The sequence below is a fragment of the Rattus norvegicus genome, chromosome 9, assembly GCF_021556685.1.
Source record: "Rattus norvegicus strain SHRSP/BbbUtx chromosome 9, alternate assembly SHRSP_T2T, whole genome shotgun sequence".
NCBI classification, from domain to species: Eukaryota; Metazoa; Chordata; class Mammalia; order Rodentia; family Muridae; genus Rattus; species Rattus norvegicus.
Genome location: NC_141542.1, coordinates 56,913,616 through 56,930,640, shown reverse-complemented (window position 1 = coordinate 56,930,640; position 17,025 = coordinate 56,913,616). Strand labels below are relative to the sequence as shown.

Genomic DNA, 17,025 nt, shown 5'->3' with positions numbered 1-17,025 from the left:
GGCAGCGCGGGGTGATCCCGGCGAGCTGTGGTCTTGGCGCTCTGGGGCTAGGCAGGCGCTCCCGCTGCTGTCTCTGCGCGCAGCCCCTGTCTCCTCCTTCCAAGTGGGCTCGGCCCGGTGCTGCCGGCGGCTGGGGCGATGTGAACCGGGTCCCGCGGGCGCGGCAGGCTCGCCGCGATGTGGCTCAAGCCCGAGGAGGTGCTGCTCAAGAACGCGCTGAAGCTCTGGGTGACCCAGAAGAGCAGCTGCTACTTCGTCTTGCAGCGGCGCCGCGGGCACGGCGAGGGGGGCGGCCGCCTCACCGGTAAGGGGCGCGCGCGGCGGCCGGGCCCGGCCTCTGTCCCTACCGCCCGGCCGTGTCGCAGGTGGTGTCTCGGTGGCAGCCGACGAGGCCAGGACGGCCCTGCCTATGGCTTGTTTTCCTTTCTTCTGCGTTTCTCACGCGAGCTCCGCTCGGGCTTGGAGCTCAGGGACCCACGGGCCGGGAGAGGCAGGTGCATCTGATGTGACCTGGCTCGCGAACGCTGGAGACGCAGTTTCTAGAGCTTGTCCCAAGGCAGCGAGATCGGGGCGCCCTAGGGCCCCGCCAGGTGACAGAAGGGTGCGCCCAGGCAGGCCCGGACTTGGCCATCTGGACGCAGCTGTGGCTCCAGGTGGTGTTGCAGCTGCGGACTTAAGGCCAGATCGTGGCGAGGCTCTAGAGATCCAGGACTTTCTGGCTGAGGAGGCGGGGGCTGTCTTTCCGAGGGGAAACTGAGGCACTGCAATTGAGTAGCGAAGTTAAGCATGCTGCTTTTGCTTCTCCATTCAATGTCTCCTGAGGAACGATAGGACAAAAAATACGATAGGCTTTGAAGTTGCCCCCAAACAAGGCATTTTCCCCTTCTAAAAGTTAAAGTTGTTAGAGATTGGGATCAGTTTGCGATGTTAGCTAGAGCACCTGCTCAGTCAGGGAAGGGGAATTGTGTTGTTTTTGCCTGGGGGGGGGAAGTCGGAATGATTTCTTTGGATAAGGAGCTCTGGTAAAAGGAACCTTAGATGATGGTCCTTTCATAACTTTCTACTGAACGGCGCTGAGGGGTCAAAAGACCTAAACTGTACGCTCAGGTTAACTGAAGGCGACTATCTGCACCTGGGCCAGTCTGGAGAAGGCCCTTTGGGAGTAGTCTGATTGGAGAAATAAGGAATATGCTCCTACCTGAAATCATGTATTTTAGCTTCAGGGAAAACTAGTAGGTGTGGGATGGGTTCGGGGTCCATGATGACAACTAAGACTTTCCTGAGACCTCAGGAGTGGGTAGGAGATGGCAGGGTTCTGGTTGACAAGGTTAGTAGACAGTGGCGGGTGGGTGGGTTCTGGGCATCTGGGTGGCCATGAGCCCCTCCCCCCCCAAACAGCAGGGACAACTTGCACAACAGGTGGGCTTCATGGTTGGAAGTTACGGTAGTAGGAAGGAGGCCGACGAACCTTTTGTGAGACCCTGGGCAGCACCGTGGAGTTTAATGTTGGACTGGAGAACAAGAACTTGGGTAGCAGAGGCCAAGAGGCTGGAGAGGGCTGTGTCCGTACAACACTGGGGACAGTGGTTAATTTATGGTGGATTAAGTAGAGTATCTGGTGTATTAGTCCTCTGTTGCAGAGGGTGATTGTAGGACAGGAGACTTGTAAACTGGGAAGTAGGGAAACAGTTTGTTCCCCAGACACTTTCGCTGCCACCCACCCGCTCCATTTACTGACCCTCTGGGGTGTTTGATGAGCTTACTGCCTTGGAGAGGAATCAGTGGGACAGGTGAGTAAGGGCCTGCAGTCTTCAGACTACTCTCCATCTAGCAGGATCCAGGTGCCAATCAGCAGAGGGCAGAGCTGCCAATCAGCTTTGTGTGACCTTTGGAGAGTTTATGACTCAGATGTACAGAGTTCACTTGTAATGAGTTCAGAGTGATGTGGACTCCATCCTCCTGTAGGTCTTGTGTTGTGATACCCAGGGCTTTGGACTTCTCAGGTGTTTCTTTTGTCTCTATCTTGTGAATATGTGGAGACGTCTCTCTTCTCTTGGAGACACAGGTTACAATGTATAACCCAGGCTGGCCTCAAATTCCTGTTCCTGCTGCCATAGCTTCTGGAGGACTGGGATTACAAGCACATGCCACCAGGCATAAAGAGAAATGGAAATAAAGAGAAAGTCTATTGAGAGAAGATACTTTGTTTTTTAGAGACCTAGAATCTCTTGCTGATTGTGCCGGGGTGAGATGCCCTTTGCAGTGTGACTCTTGACCTTTGAGCATTTATCGAGCAACCCAGACCTAGTGTATTCCTTTGAGCTTGTCTTCACTCAGCCTCCCAGGAATGCTGGACAATCAGGAATGATGTACCACCCAGCAACTCCGGTCTGGCAGTTGTTGAGAAACATAGAATTGCAATGGGCAGATTTTAGCAATGTGAGGGCCTGTGGGCTCTATTGTGTTTAAAGGGAATAATGGGGCTAAAATGATGAGAGTTGAAGCTGGTTCTACAGTTCTTTTTGCAGAGAAGCCAGGAGATTGGCTAACAGGTCTGAGATAAAGGAGAGAGCACAGTAATGTTTTCCTCATATTGTTATGCTAAATTTGTTATTAGATAGTAGGAGTTTAGGCATACAAAAGTCCAAAGGTTAACATAATTTGGATTGCCCATTTTCACAAACACAACCTTTGTCTGAGGGTTATAATATACCCTCCTGCATGCTCGAGCTCTCTCTCTCTCCCCCTCTCCCCCTCCCCCTCCCCTTCTCCCCTTCCTCTTTCCCCATGGCTCCATTTTTTTCTCCCTAAATTTCTGATTCTCTGACTTAGTTTTCACTTTTCTACTGCTGTGACAAAACACCAGCTGATCAAGAAACCATTTATTAAGGGCTTGTTGTTTCAGAGGCTGAATCTATGACCATCATGGTGGGGGGGCAGGCAGGCAAACATGAGGCAGGCATGGTGCTGGAGCAGTGGCTGAGAGCTCTCACGATGAGCTAACTACCAGAGGTCCAGAGGTGGGGGGAGAGAGAGAGAGAGAGAAGGGAGGAAGACAGACAGAGAGAGAGATAGAGACAAACAGAGAGAGAAAGAGAGACAGACACAGAAAGACAGAGACAGAGAGACAGAGACAGAAAGACAGAGAGACAAGAGAGACAGAGACAGAAAGATAGAGACAGAGAGAGAGAGAGAGAAAGAAAACTGGGAATGGCTTAAGCTTTTGAAACCTCAAAGCCCACCTCCCAGTTAGACGCCTTTTCACCACCTAATCCTTCCCAAGCAGTTCCACCAACTGGCGACCAAGTATTCAGATATATGAGACTGTGGGGGCCATTTTCATTCAAACTACATTTTTCTCATGTAATACTCATGTTTTTCCTTTCTTAAATTTTTTTTATTTTATATGCATTGATGTTTAACTAGTATGTATGCCTGTGTGAGGGTGTTGGTTCCCCTGAAACTGGAGTTACTGACTGCTGTAAACTGCTGTATGAGTGCTGGGAATCGAACCTGGGTCTTCAGGAAGAATAGCTCCTCACCACTGAGCTATCTCTCCAGCCCCTGAGATGTTTTTCTCAATTAAATTGCCTGTTTATAAGGGTAGGCATTTGACCTTTGATGGTGCTTGGTTCACGATGTAGTCTCAGTGAACATTGTAAGAGGAATAGGTGGAAGAAAACATGTATGTATGAGGCTTCTCTTTGGGGTGCAAGTTGGGTTCAGCCAGCGTTGTGACCAAGGCTATTAGACAGGAGCATCCCCTGCCTCTTCTGGGCTTCCTGTTTACCTGTCAGCTGACCACTGTGGGACGCCGCGATTGGTGGATAGACCGACATTGTACTCCTCCTCTTTATCCTCTTCTGCCTCCTTTATTTTTGGAGCCCCTGCTTTGGGGGACAGGGGGAGGGACCATGGCACTTACTTCTCAGGTAGTCAGCAAGTATGGGTACCTTTACCACCTCTTGGGACCCATTTTTCTTTGAGAGGAGAGGTGGCTGGAGTATGAAATCCTGGCTCTGGGAACTTCTGGGTGGCTGCCACCCACGTCAGGGTCAGGTTAGAACACGGTGAGATATTTCCAAAGCTGTGCAGGCAGAAGCAGTTTTGCCGCCCTGGGAAGGACGTCAATGTAGGCAGTGTTCACTTGGATACAGTCTACAGCCCATGAGAATATTGCGTATGAAAGTTCAGTTCAGCCTGGGAGAACAAAGAGCCAGCAAGGGAGCACGTGGGAGGCGGTGGACAGAGAGAGCATCCAGCATCTCCACAGCCCCCCCCCCCCCCCCCCGGTTTCTCCGAAACACTTAAAGCCGTAGGGATGAATGTAACTCTAAAGCTCAGGCATCCTAGACAAGATCTCCCTGCCTCAAAGACTTGACTTCTCAGCGTTTAGTTCTGTGCATTCCTCTATACCCTTACAGCTGTTTTCTTAAAGAGCCTGGTTGTTATAAACACACAACTTGACTAAGGTATTGATGTTTTCTGATTTGCAGAGTGCTGACCACAGCCCCTGTCCACGTTACTGCATCTGTGATTATCTAAAGAGGATCAGGGAAGGGAGTAGGGAGGAGTGGAAAATAATGGATGATATCGGCTTTGGGGTCGGAATTAAGTCAGTGTGGGGCAGGAGGCCTGAGCTTTGTGCAGTCTTTGGAGCGAGAGTTGTAACTGTGTTGCAAGGGTTAAAGCTGGATGCTGTTGAAGTTGCTTTGGAAGATTAGAAGTGGTTCAGTGCCATCCACACAAGGATTCCCAGGAAAGTGTTAGAATTAAGCTGGATAATTACTCTTCCTCATGCTCTGCTCCTAATAGGTTGGAAGGGGGGGGGGGGGAAGAAGTAACATGAAAAGAAAGGAATGATGTGAGTGAAGGCTTCTGAGAATAAATGTGTGAAGAAGTTTGTCTGTTATGAGATGTGGGCCTGGCCTGGGACTCTGTAGCCCAAGCTGGTCTAGATCTAGAAGCGGTCTTCCCGCCTCGGCCTCCCAAGGGCTAGAATTACCAGCCTGAGCCATCACGCCTGGCTTCCTAAATGCCATTTAAAAATCAACACATTAAAATCAATGCTGGGAAGCATATTGCCCACTGCCAATGGAAAGGCATTTTGCAGCCTGTGGGATTATACACGTTAATCCCCATGCCAGAGGGAGTGAGTCATCCTGCCATCATTAGGATGTTGGAGGATAGTCTGAAAATACCCCTGGCTAAGTTGTGAATTGTATGCAACCTTGACTAGAGTAAAACCTTGCCTCAAAAATAAATAAATAAAAACAAAACCCAAATCAAACCAACAACAGTAAAGAAGGAAAAAGATCACATACAAAGAACTATGCCCTAGATCCTTCTGTGGATTGTGTTGGCAATTCGGATATGAATGAAGTCAGAGTATGCTGTTGTGGGTTTTTTTTTTTTGTGTTTGTTTGTTTGTTTGTTTTGTTTTGTTTTGCTTTGTTTTGTTTTGTTGGCTAGTATCATGGCTAGTTTTAATTCTCAGCTTAAAATTACTCAGCTTAATTCACAACTGAAAATTACCTGGGAAAGAGTCTGTTTTTTTTTTTTTTAAAGATCTATTTTATTATTTTTCGTGTAATGAATGTTTTACCTGTATGTATGTCCACATACCACATATTTGCTTGGTAAGAAAGCAAAAGATGGTAAGCCTCCACGTGGGTGCTGGGAATCAAGTCTGAGTCCTTTATAAGTACAAGTGATCTTAACTGCTGAACCAACTCTTTAGCCTCTGGAAGAAGGTCTTACTGAGGGATTGCTTAGATCAGGCCTATGGGCATGCATGTGAGGGCTGTTGTTGTTTGTTTGTTTGTAATACTTGGTTAATTGAGGTTGGAAGGACCACCCTGAATGTGAGTGACATTGGTTTGGGTTTTTTTGTTTGTTTGTTTGTTTGTTTTTTCTTTTTTTTTTCTGGAGCTGGGGACTGAATCCAGGGCCTTGCGCTTGCTAGGCAAGCACTCTACCACTGAGCTAAATCCCCAACCCCGAGTGACATTGTTTTGAGGGTGGGACTCTTTTTTTTTTTTTTTAACTTATTCACTTCACATTCTGCTCATTGCTCCCCTTCCAGTCACCCCCTCCTACAGTCCTTCCCCTTCACTCCCCCTTCTTCTCTGAGCCACCCCCCCCCCCCCAAACACACACCTCACCACCCTGGTACACAAAGTCTCCACTAGGCTAGGCACATCATCTCGAAGCTGATAAGGCCAGGTGAGGCAACTCAGTTGGAAAAAACATATCCCACAAATAGGCTTTTGGGATAGCCCCCACTCCAGCTGTTTGGGACCCACATGAAGACCAAGCTGCATATCTGCTACATGTGTGTGGGAGGCCAGCCCATGTTTGTTCTTTGGTTGGTGATTCAGGCTCTGAGAGCCCCAAGGATCCAGGTTAGTTGACTCTGTTGCTCTTCCCATGGAGTTCTCATTCTCTTCAGGGTTGTAATCCTTCCTCCTGTTTTTCCATAAGAGTCCCCAAGCTCCATCCACTGTTTGACTGTGGATGTCTGTGTCTGTCTGAGTCAGCTGCTGGGTGTAACCTCTCAGAGGACAGCCATGCTAGACTCCTATCTGCAGATATAACAGAGTATCATTAATAGGGATTGGTGCTTGCCCTTGGGATGGATGGGTCTCAAGTTGGGCCGAGTAATGGTTGGTCTTTCCCTCAGTCTCTGCTCCATCCCCAATCCCTGCATTTCTTGTGGACAGGATAAATTTTGGGTTGAAAGTTCTATGGGTGGGTTGGTGTCCCTATAGCTCCATTGGGGTTCCTGCATGGCTACAGAAGGTGGCCTCTTCAGGTTCCATATCCCCAATGCTGTGAAGCATAGTTAAGGTCACCCCCACTGATTCTTGGGAGCCTCCCTTATCCCAGGTCTCTGTTTCCTACTGGAAATGCTCACCACCTCCTCACCCCTAATCAGTTGCAGATTCTCATTTATTTTCATGGCCATCTGGCCATCTCTTCTTCCCTACATCTGATCCTGAACACCCCCCCCATCCCCCTCCCTATCCCTCCTCCCTCCTAGTTCCCTCCCCCCATCTGCCTCTTATGACTATTTTATTCCCCCCTTTTAAGTGAGATTCAAGCATCCTGAATCTTCTTGTTTAGTTTCTTTGGGTCTGTGGAGTAAGCATGGGTATCCTGTATTTTTGGCTACTATCCAGTTATAAATGAGTACATACCATGCATGTCCTTTTGGGACTGGGTTACATCACTCAGGATGATATTCTCAAGTTCCATCCATTTGGAGGGCAAGACCCTTACTGGTAGAAGTCTGCAAAAGAGAGAACTAAGAATAAATGAACATTCATGCATTTATTTTTCTCTCCGCTCTTAATTGTGGATGTGGATGTGGATGCAGTGGCCCTGATGTGTCTATGGTGATGGACTATAACCTACAGCGGTGAAGCCAGGGAAACCTTCCCAAGCTGTTTTTTGTCAGTCTGTTTTATCAAAGCATAGAAATGAAACTCGGGTAGCAGGCATGTCTGGTATTGCCTGGGCACCCATTCAGGTAACTTGATTTGTTGGTGATTTTTGTTTCCACCAACAAGGAGGATCTTCTGAGCAGGGCAGTCTGCTGCACTGTGTCGGGGTCTCCACATTGCTTTGGAGTCTGACTGCTTTGGTCTTGTTTTCCCAAAATACCATTAAGAAAGAAACCATAAATAGAGTAGTTTGAATTGGGTGTACAAATCTGGAAAATGACAGGAACAAAATAATGGGTATAATCCCTGGGGCTAATAAACCATTAACAGAAAACTTGGTGGTTTCCAAGAATTGCCCTTAGTGAGTGCACAGTAAGAGCAGAGATGATCAAAGTCATTCTTGGTATCTGCCCTCAGAGCATAGAAGGGGAACAGTGCAGCCTGTGGTTTGGGCAGTGAGAATCCAGGCACTGGAAACTCCCAAGGACCAGCAAGTGTGAGCTGAATACCCCTTAGCTTTGAGAGGATGAATTTCACAGTGGGGAAGGACAAGGATTGTATGTTCTTGACCTTGCGTTTTAAGATCATTGAGGAAGGGAGGAAAGTACTGAAAATTAAAGTAGCAAATACCAGAGATAACAGTTTACTGACTCAGGTTTCCCCCACTTGTATACACTGTTCATCAAATGTGTCCAAATGTAACCTGAGTAGGTATTCCTTGTTCTGTGTTGTGGGCGGTTCCCCTTTGCTAAGTCCTGGGCTGTCTCCACCTCCTGCTGTTACATACAAGACCCAGGCAGTATTCTCTGCCTCTGTCTTTCCTGACTGTCCCCACTGGCTCACACAGCAGGCTACATGCACCTCATCGTCCCTTCTTAGTGTCTCTTCTTGTCACCCTGAATTCCATTTCCTGGAAGTGTGGGGCACACTGCTCCTTCCCTGCTGAGAAGTTGGGCCCTCTGCTTTTCTTGAACATCTGCTTTTCACCTGTGTTACTTCTCAGCTCCTGGTGGCTTTATCTGGTGCCTACAGTCAACTAGAGCATGACTGGTAGCAGGGAATGGGGGTGGGGTGGGATGGGGGAGTCCTGTCCCTCTGCAGTACTCTCTATCTGGCCGGAGTGGTTCTTGCCATTAGAACATGTTTAGCAAATATTTGTTGAGTGAATGAACATCCAGGTGGATCTGAGATGGGAGCCTGTGAGCTTCACCCTGGAAGTGGAAATTCTGCGTGTTTTGAACATTGGAATGAGTAGCAGAACATTGTTTCTCACGTCTCATGCGAGTGTGGGGTGCTGGAGGACAGGGCTGTTGAGTATTGGTGGTGCAGGCTGTTGGTTTCCCATAGGTAACCTTACAGAAGTGACTCCACTCTGAGCCAGACAAAGCTTCCAGCTTGGTAGCAGCCACTTAACTGAGGCCTGTGACCTCAGCTGTTAACTCAGTGCTGTGACCCCCCCACCCCCCGCCCCCCTCGTCACTTGTTTTTCTGACTGCTTTGGGGTCCTATCAGACTACTGGATTTTTATCTCTTTTCTTAAGAGATCTGCTTTTCACAAAAGAGAGAAAAATTAACAAAAGAAACATCCTTACCATCCTTAAGAAGACGAGTGTCATGCATCGTTCTGAGTGTGGGATCAGTGCAAGGTCCCGAGTGCGATGCCAGCATAGAGAATAAGCCACAGAGCCTGAGCGCTGACTTCTGGTTAGCAAAAATCTGTTGCTTCCCTCGCCCTCATTGTCCTGAATTCTTGCTTTCCTTTATAGTTTTAGCAGGCTTAGGTCTGTCCCTATGCGGTGCATATTTCATTCTGTATAATTTTGTAAGCATGTAATGGGAATTGTGCTTTATCCAAGGCTTATATTGTTTTCAGCAGCTTGGTTACCCATTTCCCTCAACAAGACATCCAATCATGGCATGTATAGCGAGAGTACTCTCATTTTCACGCATTTGAGGCCGCCCATTGGATGACTATTTCTATCTATCTCCCTGCTGGTTGCTATTTGAATTAGTTGTTGTTTTTACTATTGTACATATTATTGTTGTGACCATTTATTCCTTTAAAGGATTATTTTGTTCCGCGACTGTGAGTGTTTTGCCTGAATATATGTGTGTGTGTGTGTGTGTGTGTGTGTGTAATCCATGTGTGTCACTACCTAGGGAGGTCAGAAGGGGGTATCAGATCCCTGGGAACTGAAAGCAGATAGTTGTGAGCCGCCATGTGGGTGCTGGGAACAGAACCCTGGTCCTTAACCACTGAGGCGTCTCCAGCCCCCTTCAATCTTTGTACAGTGTTCCTACGTGTGAGAGTTCACATAGAGAGTGGGGAAACAACCTGATAAGTGTCATATTGGCTGCTAAAGGTTCTGTCCAAAGTAAAACATGTTCCTTTTACTTTGTGCTCTTGGTCATGTGGTATGCTGAAATTATTGTGCGGGTGGGATGTGCTGGGCAGGTGACCTGTGGCCAGTGAGAGGCAGCTGAATCCTCCCCGGCTAAGAGCTGACAGCTAGCATCTACACTAAGAATTAGAGAGGCTCAGTGAGGTTCGACAGGTTGGTAATCAAGGATGAGGGAGGCAGAGATAGGGTGGTTGAGAGGTCAGGGTTAGCCTGGGCTACTTGGTGAGATTCCATTAGCAACAAGAACATCCCAAACTGCCATGGATCTGGTGTAGCAGGAGAGCCCTTGAATACTGTGTACAAAGTCCTGGGTTTGATTCCTGACACTAAAAATAAGAAAAAAGAAAATTCATGAAGTACTGTGGGCGTGGACTTGGAGAGAAAAAGGGGAGTACAAAGGAGGAATCAGAAGAGGTTGTTCTCTGGGGAAGGAAGGGGGGATAAGGTATCGGGGGAGTAAGGGAGAGTCGGGGAGGGGAGGAGTGTCAGGTGAGAGTGAGATGACTTTTGTGTCATCCACATGAGCCTCTCCAGGGTTAGTGCTTCTTTATGTACACCCTTAGCTTTCATTAAACTGAGCAGAAGCTAAAACTTGGGAGAGCTTGGTAAGTCTGCCTGACACCTCTGTGTGGGTGTGGGGGGATCAAGAAACTGATGGGACAGTGTTCTGCCCTTGCCTCAGAAGGTCTTGTGGTCGGTTCCGTGTCCCTTCAATGGGCTGTGTTTAGCTTCCCAATGTCTAGCATGTACGGGGTGGGTTCTACACAGGCTTACACCTGTGCTCAGAAATGAGCTAACCTCGTCAGATATTTTCATTTAAACTTAAAAAGATAATCCACTCTAGATTTTATTTTTCTCCCTCTAGAGAGGAAAGCAGTTTAGATTTACACTCTCTGTGCCTCCTCCAATCTCTGACGGGTGACTCTGTCACATGACTTGCTTCTTCTAGGGTCTCAAGTTCTTAACTTGTAAAGCAATAGTAGCAGTTACTATAAAACAACCCAAACAATGTTTGCACTGCAGAAGATTCCATGTATGAAACCATTTTGTTTTCCATATATGCTGGCAAAGTCAGGCTAATTACTTAAAATCAGAGAAGAAGAAATTCCCAGACATTAAATTACAAGGCTATAGATGCTGGCAGATACAAGGGTACAGGAGATGAAATCAACAAAATACTGCGGGTCAGAGCCCTGTGGACTGGGGCTCAGGATCTGTGATCTCAGCTGAGACCTGCAGACTGTGTGAGATGTGGTCAAAGGTCGAAGAAAGTACCCAGGAGACATGGAAACAGTATGTTCAAAGGGCCTGAGGCCATGGGGAATCTGTTAGACTCAAGATTCCTGGGAGCTGCTCAGTCAGCCCTTGCAGTAGAGAAAACAGTTAAGAACCAAGGAGTAGCCAGAGGCATAGAAGAAAATCAGCAAATGTATTTTCCTTGAAACTAAAGGGGAAGTCTGTGTGAGCAGGGAGGAGGGAATCCAGTCTGCTCACAGTAGGGAGAAGGCTGGCAAGACATGGGCAGGAGGCTCTGTCATGTGGTTTGGAACAGACTGAAGCCCACTAGTCTTTGGGAAACAGGGAGGGCACTGAGGGTAGTTAGTGAATGTGTCTGAAATACTTATTTTTCTTTTCTGATTAAAGTTTATTATTTGTGGATACACAGTATCTGTGGAATGCCAAATCTCTGGGTGTGGTGAACCAGGGAAAGAGATGCCAGGCCTTAGATGGGCTAGGGCAAGATTTGAGTAGTCAGGGGGCAGGTGAGACATCCACACCAGGGGCCTTAGGTACCGTTTCTCAAGGAAGTCTTGCTTTTGAAATCAAGCCAAGGGTTCTGTACAGAGGAGATTCAGACCCTGTGAGCAACTTCCTATACGCAATAAACACATTGGTATCTCTCCTTGGCCCGAGCTCCTAACACGCCTATAATTTTGTGTGACTGGGAGTCAGGAGCATGTTTTGTTCCAATGATTGCCCTCTGACCCGGGTTCCCGGCTCAGAGATCTTAATCCTTTGAGATTTCCTAGTGATGGGGGGCATCCTTTGTTCTACTGAAGCAACTGGACCAACCGCGATCAGAAGCTTAGAGTTCTTGGCTCTTGCCCCATGCTCCTGGGAAAGGGAAGAAGGATCAAACCAACAACTGATCCTACTTGATGAGACTTTCGTAAACGTGCCTAAATTACAGGTTCCAGGAGTCGGAGCTGGGGAGCAGATCATGTTGCCAGGGAGAAGAGTGCGCTCCAACCTCACAGAAAGTACAGCTTGTGGGCTTGGAATCTTCTGGACCTCATCCTAGGACGCTCCTTTATCTCTTTACTTACCAATATCCTCTATCATAATGAGTTCCGGAGTGCTGCAGGCTGTTCAAATAACTGATCAAAGTCGAGGAGGGAACCACGGTGATTCCTGGCTTACGGCTGATTGGTCAGAAGAGGTCCAGGTGACAACCTGGCCGTTGACATCTGAGGTGGGTCAGTCCTAGAGGATGGCACCATTAACTGCTAGGAGGTGCCCGAGTTCTGGTGTAATGTTGGGCATCCAGTTGGTCAGTAGGGAGCTGGAGAATCAGCTCACCTAGGAAGAATCCACGCTCACTTGGTGTGGGAGCCGTTATGGATAGGAGAACTCAAAGAATTAACCCGTCAAAATGGGACCCAAGGATATTGGCTTAGCACTAGACAGAAACTGCATCACCGGGAGTGAGGGATGCTTTGAGAAGAGCTTAAAACTTGGGGAACATGGGTTGAGGTTATAACTCGGTGGCGAAGTATACCAGAGGCTCTGGATGCCCTTTTGGCTGCCTCGTCTGGGGTAGGTAGGTGAGGGTAGCCATCTTCCCTGGCCTTCCTGTGTGCTCAGGTTTTCTGTCTCAGCATCACAGATGTACCTTTTAAATAAATAATAATAATAATAGTATAATCAGGATTTAAGCAATGCAATTTATTTTTAGAAGGAAACTATAGGTTGGTTATCAAGTCTGTGACTCACACGAGCTGACCTGGAGGCTTGGTCCTCTTGAAATGCTGAGTTAACTTGGGCCCTGTGATGAAACACATGACACACGCCACCCAGCAGGAAGAGACTTACTTGCTTTTGGCTGATGATTTCTGGGTTTTCAATCCACATCTGCTGGCCCTACTGCTTCTGGGCCTCACATGAGGATTCACACCAAGGCTGGGAACATGTGGTGGGACAGGCAGTTTGCCTCACATGGCCAGAAAGGAGGGGAGGGAGCCCAGGAAAAGGGCAGCCATTAGGGGTACTCTCGAAGGGCCCTATTTTATCTAGGTAGCCCCACCTCTTAAGATTTCCAGAACCCATTGACAGACCATCAGCAGCTGAGGACCAAGGGACACTTCATAATTGACTTATAACAATTATTGGGTATTTCAGAGGGGTTTGAATATGTCTGTGGTTTGTTGGCCAGGCAGGGATGCAGAGAACTTTGTCTATAGAATGCTGGGTATTCTTCCGATGGGGTTTGCCTCGTGAGGAGTAGTTTAGAAAAGGTCTCCTGGACCTTTTCCACAAGAAGTGGTATTTGAACAACAGGAACACTTCAACTGTGAACACAGTTCAACCTCAGAGAGAAGTCGTGGGAGGCACAAAACTGAAGTGGCCTCCGGGCTATGCTGATGTTTTGTTGTTAGAGTTACGTGTAAAACCTGACCGAGTGTAAAACCTTGCTCTCTGAATATGTAGCTTGAGATTGATCTCCCCTGTGCAGGATCCATCAGCAACAATATCTGGCCGGCGGGAAGGGTCAGGTTAGGCGTTAGTAAATATAGTGTCTCCAGACTCTGCCTGTGGACCACACCTTCAATCTGCAGCGTCTCTCCTATAGAAAAGGACATTTGAACACTCGGGTTTCAGAACAGATAAGGCTTAGTGCCTACGGGTTAAAGGCCGGCTCGTGTGGGATTACGTTGCCTAATCAACCTTCGAGACGAAGGTTGCTTGAGGTGAAGACAGCCATTAGAAACAGCCGACCACCTGTGCCCTAGGGAGTCCTTGGTGATGGCGGCTTGCTCTCTCCCTGTGACAGACAGGTCATGCTAACTGTGTTGTCGTTGGTCCGGGTGTGGTGGCTCACACAGATTCCTGAATCTGATAAGTCAAACTCGAGATGCTAAGTCAGCTTCACGGCCAGAGGCCAGCGTGTTGCCTGTGGTTTGCTGTATTGACCGGGAAAGGGTCGTTAGGCAGGGACCGAGGTATATTGACGTCGGTGTATGTTACTGAAGCAACGGTGCTGATTTCTGCCCTTCGGAAGGGCTTGTAACCACAGGTCTGTACGACGTGGATGCTGTTTCCCCTTGAGCCTTTTGCCCATCTTCATTTATCCAAACAAAACATTGAGATTCGGGGAAGAAAAGAGCTGGGAAGCCTCTGCAGTGGTCGTGCGTCTCGTGGCACAAGTCCATTTCCTAGTTTGAATCTTAACTTCTCTATAACCCGGAGAGCCAGGTGTGAACATTTTCTACGAAAACCAGAAGCTAAGTTAAACTCTGCTAGGTGAGTGTAATTCACTGAGGCTAAGTAGGGACGCAGTCTGGGCACCTGCAGTGGGCTGAACAGGCCAAGCCAATGCGTTGTTTAATTGCAATAACAGCATTCCATGCAGGAGAACCTGCTGTTCCTTAACCGCGAGGCAGCCAGTTGACTAGCTGATTGACTAAACAGTAGCTGATCCAGGAACTTTCTGTGCCTGGCTTCTGTTTCTCGGAGCCCGCTCTTGTTCTAGAAACCTTAGCTGTCTAGTTTGAACGTTGTTTGATTGGTCTAAGGCACTCATAGCTTTGGCATAGTGGGTGAGCTATGAAGCAGCAATCCCGTTCTCCTCCCTCCCCCAAACCCCCACCCCGGGAGCCAGATAATCAGCATAGGTGCCTCACAGGGCATTGCACTGATGCTTGTAGGTCTAGGCAAGTTCTTCCCGGCTCAGTGGATTTATGGTGTGAACTCTGTGAGTTTGATACATGCTTTGGTCTGGCCTGGAGTTAGAAGGCGTGACAGAAATCAGACAGAATCCAAGGTGTCTTAAGTCAGACAGGAATGGAACTGGGCTCAGTAGGACAGAGTTGGGTCATAGAAGCCCTTACTGGTCTGACTGGTTATCCCTCCATAACACCCCCCCCTTCCCAAGCCCCAACCCAAACTGAAGTGAGTTCTGCTAATGGGTTAGGCTCCTGGGAGGCAAGGGGTTGGGGGTCCTCTAGACCCTGGGAGTCTGGGACTCTGCCTTTCCTTGCTCTGTCAGAGTTAGCCCATGCTGCTTGGGAGCTCGCACTGTAGGGAGTGCTAGGGAGGGCATGTGACCCTTTTGGGGTTTGTGATGCTTGGGTTAGAAAGAAACTGGGCTTGGCCTAGGGTCTGGCGTATCTCCATCTGGAACTATAGCCATGTTTCATGTCTAAGAATTCCCAGAGCCTATAGCTCTATCTTGAGGAAACAATAAACCTTACCAGAAATCACAGTGACCACAGTTATAGGGTTCTGCTTTGGATAAAATCGTCTTATTTATAGAGTACATTAGAGAAGGAAGACTTGGAATCCACGAGACAATGACGGAATGCGTCAATACCACCCTTGAGACAGAATCCGTCTGAAGGACAGAACAGCCTCTAACGCGGTCCTTTCCAGTTCTGGGATGTATGGAGCTTTAAACTTGCACTTCAATTGAGCCAGGTGTGAGGTGCGAGGGAGTCAGAGTATGGAGGTCGGAGACAACTTTCCGGAGTCTGCTGTTTACTTCCAATATGTGAGTGCTGGGTTATAGAACTCAGACTGTGAAGCTGCAGCTAAGTGGAGGGCGTTTGTAGATGTGGAGCCCTTAGATCAGCGGGATCTGCCGCCTTGAACAGTTTTATGCCGGAGCCCAGATCTTTGGCCTAGAGTCGTAAAGGATCCTGGTTGGGAAGTGCACTGTCTCCAGTGGATTCAGTTACAAGAGCAGAGGCAGCGGAGGCCCTGCCGACTTCTGTAGTTTTCATATCAGTACTCCCTCTGCACCAGCAGCCCAGGGAAGATGGAGTCAATGAAAGGTTTTATATCGGACGCAAGGACAGCTCTCTGCAGCCTCACGGTTGACTGTTTTTGTCTTCGCTTCCTCCTGAAGGCTTCTCTTTGTCTTGGCAAGGAGTGGTGTTAGGTCTGAGATCTGATCTACAGCAATCCCCAGGCAGCTCAGTCAACGGAAGGGCAAGGAGAGAGTGAGGCAGAGCTCCTCTACTGAAGGCTGAGTGGGCAGGAGGTTTTGTAAGGTGGGCTGCCTGGTTGTGGTGGTTTGTATATGCTCTATACTAACAGTGGAGTGGCACTGTTAGGAGGTGTGGCCCTGTTGGAGTAGGTGTGTCACTGAGTGTACGGGTTATAACTCACCCTAGGGCTGCAGAGAAGGCTCAGCGGTTAAGAGCACTGACTGCTCTTTCAGACGTCCTGAGTTCAATTCGCAACAATGGTGGCTCATGACCATTGCAATGGAATCCGATGCCCTCTTCTAGGGTGTGTCTGAAGACAGCTGCAGTGTACTCATATAAATAGAAATAAATAAGTCTTCAAAGTCCATAAACAACAGCAAAAAAAGACCCTCATCCTAGCTGCCTGGAAGCCAGTATTCTGCTGGCAGCCTTCAGATGAAGATGTAGAACTCTCAGCTCCTTTTACCAATCCTACAACAGATAGAGGCCTTATATCCAAAATATACAAAGAACTCAAGAAGTTAGACCGCAGGGAGACAAATAACCCTATTAAAAATGGGGTTCAGAGCTAAACAAAGAATTCACAGCTGAGGAATGCCGAATGGCTGAGAAACACCTAAAGAAATGTTCAACATCTTTAGTCATAAGGGAAATGCAAATCAAAACAACCCTGAGAGTTCACCTCACACCAGTGAGAATGGCTAAGATCAAAAACTCAGGTGATAGCAGATGCTGGCAAGGATGCGGAGAAAGAGGAACACTCCTCCATTGTTGGTGGGATTGCAGACTGGTACAACCATTCTGGAAATCAGTCTGGAGGTTCCTCAGAAAATTGGACATTGAACTGCCTGAGGGCATATACCCAAAAGATGCCCCAACATATAAAAAAGACACGTGCTCCACTATGTTCATCGCAGCCTTATTTATAATAGCCAGAAGCTGGAAAGAACCCAGATGCCCTTCAACAGAGGA

At 48.1% G+C, this 17,025-nt stretch overlaps 1 protein-coding gene across 6 annotated transcripts in view; it reads left to right on the top strand.

Moving 5' to 3' along the window:
- Positions 1-17,025, top strand: part of Tbc1d8 (TBC1 domain family, member 8) — a 110,055-nt gene continuing 93,030 nt past the window's right edge. For 5 of the 6 annotated variants that reach the window (XR_015628893.1, XR_015628892.1, XM_087567598.1 and 2 more), the window contains exon 1: positions 23-304. Coding sequence is in view for 4 of the 6 variants with exons in the window: in XM_087567598.1 (XP_087423724.1) it covers positions 178-304 (127 nt within the window). In the remaining 2 variants the exon portion in view is untranslated. 6 annotated transcript variants of the gene reach the window in all.